The 4,062-nt window shown below is 34.1% G+C and overlaps 1 protein-coding gene across 1 annotated transcript; it reads right to left on the bottom strand.

Moving 5' to 3' along the window:
- Positions 1-1,852: 1,852 nt before the first annotated feature.
- On the bottom strand, positions 1,853-4,056 carry LOC115883578 (the record flags this gene model as incomplete). Its single annotated transcript, XM_030901937.1, has 3 exons — positions 3,999-4,056; positions 2,120-2,346; positions 1,853-2,048 (listed from the first exon to the last, which is right to left on the bottom strand). Coding segments are annotated over exons 1-3 (460 nt in total), but the record flags the coding sequence as incomplete, so codon positions are not given.
- Positions 4,057-4,062: the final 6 nt, after the last annotated feature.

A 4,062-nucleotide genomic window follows, 5' to 3' on the forward strand; every position in this document is an offset into this window, starting at 1 on the left:
CTTTTTCTAAAAAACGTTTAATAAACCAGTTGCTTGAAAAACACTGTAAACCGGGTGCGTCTCAAAAGTGGCTCACCCCTATAACTTTTTTATTTTTTCAGATAAAAAAACGAGATTTGGTATGTTAGTATATGACATAAATTAGGATTAATTGACGTATTCAATTGTTTTCGGTTACTTCCTGTTTCACCGGAAATGACTACAACTTTTGATTTTTAAATGACACCTCTGTATTTTTTTACTTTATTCGATAGAAAATAACACTCTGAATAGAATGACATATCATATGTCAACTTTTGACATTTTTCCATATGGTTTATATGAAATTATAACTTGCGGTTCGTAATCGAAAATTTCACTCGAAATATCAAGTGTATGGGTATCAAATTATTCGTAAAAAAATGCCTTTTCCAAATATGCTAATGAGCCACCCTCGTTACATTTGAAAAAATTATGATATGATTAAAAATACGATTTGAGCATTTTCTAACTGGCCGGAACAAGAAACTAAAACCGTTAGACGATCAAATCTATTTTTCCAAGGCTCCTTGATTAAGAATTTGTGTTTTTAGCATACCCATGGCACTCTCGATTGAATTTTAAAATACGATTTTTTATTAAGCGAGAATCTCAAAAGTTGACATATGATATGTCATTCTATTCAGTCATTTTCTATCGAATATAGTAAAAAAAATACCGAGGGTGCCATATAAAAATCAAAAGTTGTAGTCATTTCCGGTTAAACAGGAAGTGACCAAAAACAATTGAACACGTCAATCAATACTAATTTATGTCATATACTAACATACCAAATCTCGTTTCTTTATCTGAAAAGATAAAAAAAGTTATAGGGGTGAGTCCGTTTTGAGACGCACCCGGTATAGACTGTCCAACAAGCTAGGGAAAATTTCAACAGACGATATACAAGGGTTGTCTTTTATATTTTGCATATACAGTATGTCCCCAGATTGGGTTTACAAGAGAAAAAACCTTTTTATTATTGACATTTTGAGAAAAATGTATTCTTCATAAAAATTTTTGCTTGTCCTAAAATGGCCTATCCCGTTTATATTTTTCGAAATTTCCATACCGTTTCAGAGAAAATTATGAAAAACGTGAAAATAGTGTTGAATTTTTTTAAGTCCTAAAAATCAAAAGGCGTTTCTATGGTAATATCAATTCGATTTCATTCTTTGATAGATGGTTACAGAGATAGTTATTATTAATTTTGATTAATGTCATATTCATACATGATACAAAGAAAACAAGGTATGATCGATAGCGGCTTCAATTCCGTTCAGTTTGCGCATATCACCTGTGACGTCATACGCCATACAAAAAAATATCCATTTATTGTTCAAAATTGCCAGTAATAAAAAAAGACCTAAAAAAGGGAACCAGCTTTCTTGAAATTCTCGATTTTCCGACGTTGCTAGATCCTGTACAATTATATTTTTATTAGGGGTTAGATTAAATTTGTCAAAAAGTCTCAAAACGTCCGTTATCATTACGATATTTCTCCGTTGACGTGCTTGAGTATCAAATCTACAATTTATTTAAAATTAAGCTTTAAACACTTTAAATTACACAAACTTTAAATTAACTAAAGATGGCATTTAATTTTGACATTTGATATATGTTGACAGGCGCCTACTATGTTTCTATATGCAAAATATAAACGACAACACTCGTATAAATAATGACAGAAAATAGAATTTATCTCTGAATTAAAATGAGATACAATTGTCACTGTCATGGATCCTGTCATTGGACAGACTATATTTTTAGTAGATACTAGGTATTTGATCTTTATTGGTTTTTGATATTTTTGACTAAATCCGTTTTTTATTACTATCTACAAATAGATACTTACCATCATCTTTCAAAGCCTCGTTGAGTTCCTTAACCTCCGGCCCCAAATAATGTATGTGATTCCTGGCCAAGCGCCTCTTGCACATGGCGCACACCATCAAATGTTCTAAGGCAGTGAAGTGCTCATCACAAAGCGGAATCAAATGCAGACCGGGATTGTCCAGATCGATATTAATCTGTAACGACGAAATAGATACATTTAAACAAATACATCTACGCATACGTACGTTGAATTGTGATCCCTTACCGCTTGGCAGATACTTTTTCGCATTTTAATGATCCACTTGCGACGTAGGATATTGTTGGAGACGTTGTTACAGCCGAGCACGTGACAATGGTTCTGTCTGGGTCCGGGCGCGACCAAAGAGTTTCGTTTTAAGGATTTGTTTATGTAAGAGGGCGAATTTGATTTGCGATCCACGTGTCTGTAGCAGGCATCGCATAAGCACGAATCTCTGGTTAAGTGTTTTTCACCTTAAAAATAAAAAGGTTATTTAGGATTAGGTATATTTTAAGTTACTATCTAGAAAGTTAATTATGTTTAAACATTATTTATTTAGCGACAATGTTGTTGCCTGAATTCCATCCATACAATAATATAATTTATGAAATTTACACTTTAATATTTTTCAGAATTTTTTGACGTGATATCAACAAAAAAGTATCTTAATATGTGACCTATGTATATTATGTACAACCATTGACTAACGTTACGTCAAGTATCTCCATATTCCCCCTAAAACAGCCTCTACACTATGCGGAGAACTCTTCGAAACAGGTCAAGGCCTTATTTCGTCGCTCAACTTCGTCGTATTTCGATTTATTTCCAGTTGTCTTGACCCACTTCGGTTTGCCTCGACCAACTTTCGATTCTTAAAAGCGACTGAAAACTACTCGTGGGGAAGGCGGGGGGTATTTTTTGGCGTATTTTGTTTTTTGTTTCGTTTTGACCTATTTCCAAAACGTGGCGGTATCTGTACCCGAGGCAAAGGATTTTTTTTACCGTTAGCAAAAACAACACGTAAAAACAAACAGAACGTCAACGGTTTCTTGTAGACGTATCTGTTTTAAAAAAAGTAAAGTGTTCTCGAATAATTAAATTTAAATATTTTAAATAGTTTTTTCTTTATTCTTTGTATTTTTTTTTGCTTCCGACGACGGAAAGAGATAAACTTTCCGAGACGTTAAGCATTTTTTTCTTTGTTAGGCAAATTTGTATAACTGTAAACATAAGTTCTGACAAGCAGTGTCCGTTTAGGTTTAACGCAGAAGTAAAAAAATAACTATTTTATTTTGTAGATTTTCTTGCAGTGCAGTGGCGAAATACCCATAAAGGATTTTCTAAATATTCTTGTGTAACCTAGAGGAATAGCCAATTTAATCTACCATCGGTAACTGTTTTCTAAATGCACTGTTTCTGATTTTTCATACCAGTTTAATATAGTGGTATTACATTACACTCCATTACAAATTAGCAAAATTTATTCATGCTCTATGTTTACTTATTTTTCTGAAGCCACAACTACGTTTGACCTTGATTGCTTCGTGCTAATTCCAGAAATGTTTTGCGAAATGTTTTACGAAATATTTCCAAAAATATTTCGTAAAAAAAAGTAAAGTAAATATTTCAGTTAATGTCTCCTTTTTGCTGCCTGGGCTAATCTGGACGGGGCCTACTTTGTTTACGCGGAATTCGAACCGCGGTGCTCGGCCATATCATGGTCAATGGCCTACCGACTTAGGAAGTGTCTAAATCAACTCTGACTCACGAGATATCCGATCTCATCCGGCCTGGAACCGGCGTGAATGAGCAGTGTGTATCAATAGATTTTACACTTTTCCCTTGGACAACAGCACGATACAGAGTTTCGAACCGGTCACCCGTCCATCCACCAGTATCTCCTTACGTCGCTTATCTTCGGTGTTCTAATGGGAACCGGTGTTTCAACGTAGCTAGACCGTTGCCCTATCTCGTAAAACATTCCGGGGATAGTGTAGAGGCTGTTTAACAATTTAGCAGTCTTTTGCCGTGCTTTAACTATCTATTATAGAACAGGTATGTAACTAACTTTTTTATAAACTTCATTAAAAAGATAATGAACTATTCAAAAAGAAGATTAACTTACTTGCAAGAATTTTATTTTGTCTTTCAGTGCTCTTCATTTGAGCAATGTGACAGGGCGTGTCAAA

This window comes from Sitophilus oryzae, unplaced genomic scaffold, assembly GCF_002938485.1.
Source record: "Sitophilus oryzae breed Bouriz unplaced genomic scaffold, Soryzae_2.0 scaffold_1956_pilon_pilon, whole genome shotgun sequence".
Taxonomy (NCBI): Eukaryota; Metazoa; Arthropoda; class Insecta; order Coleoptera; family Curculionidae; genus Sitophilus; species Sitophilus oryzae.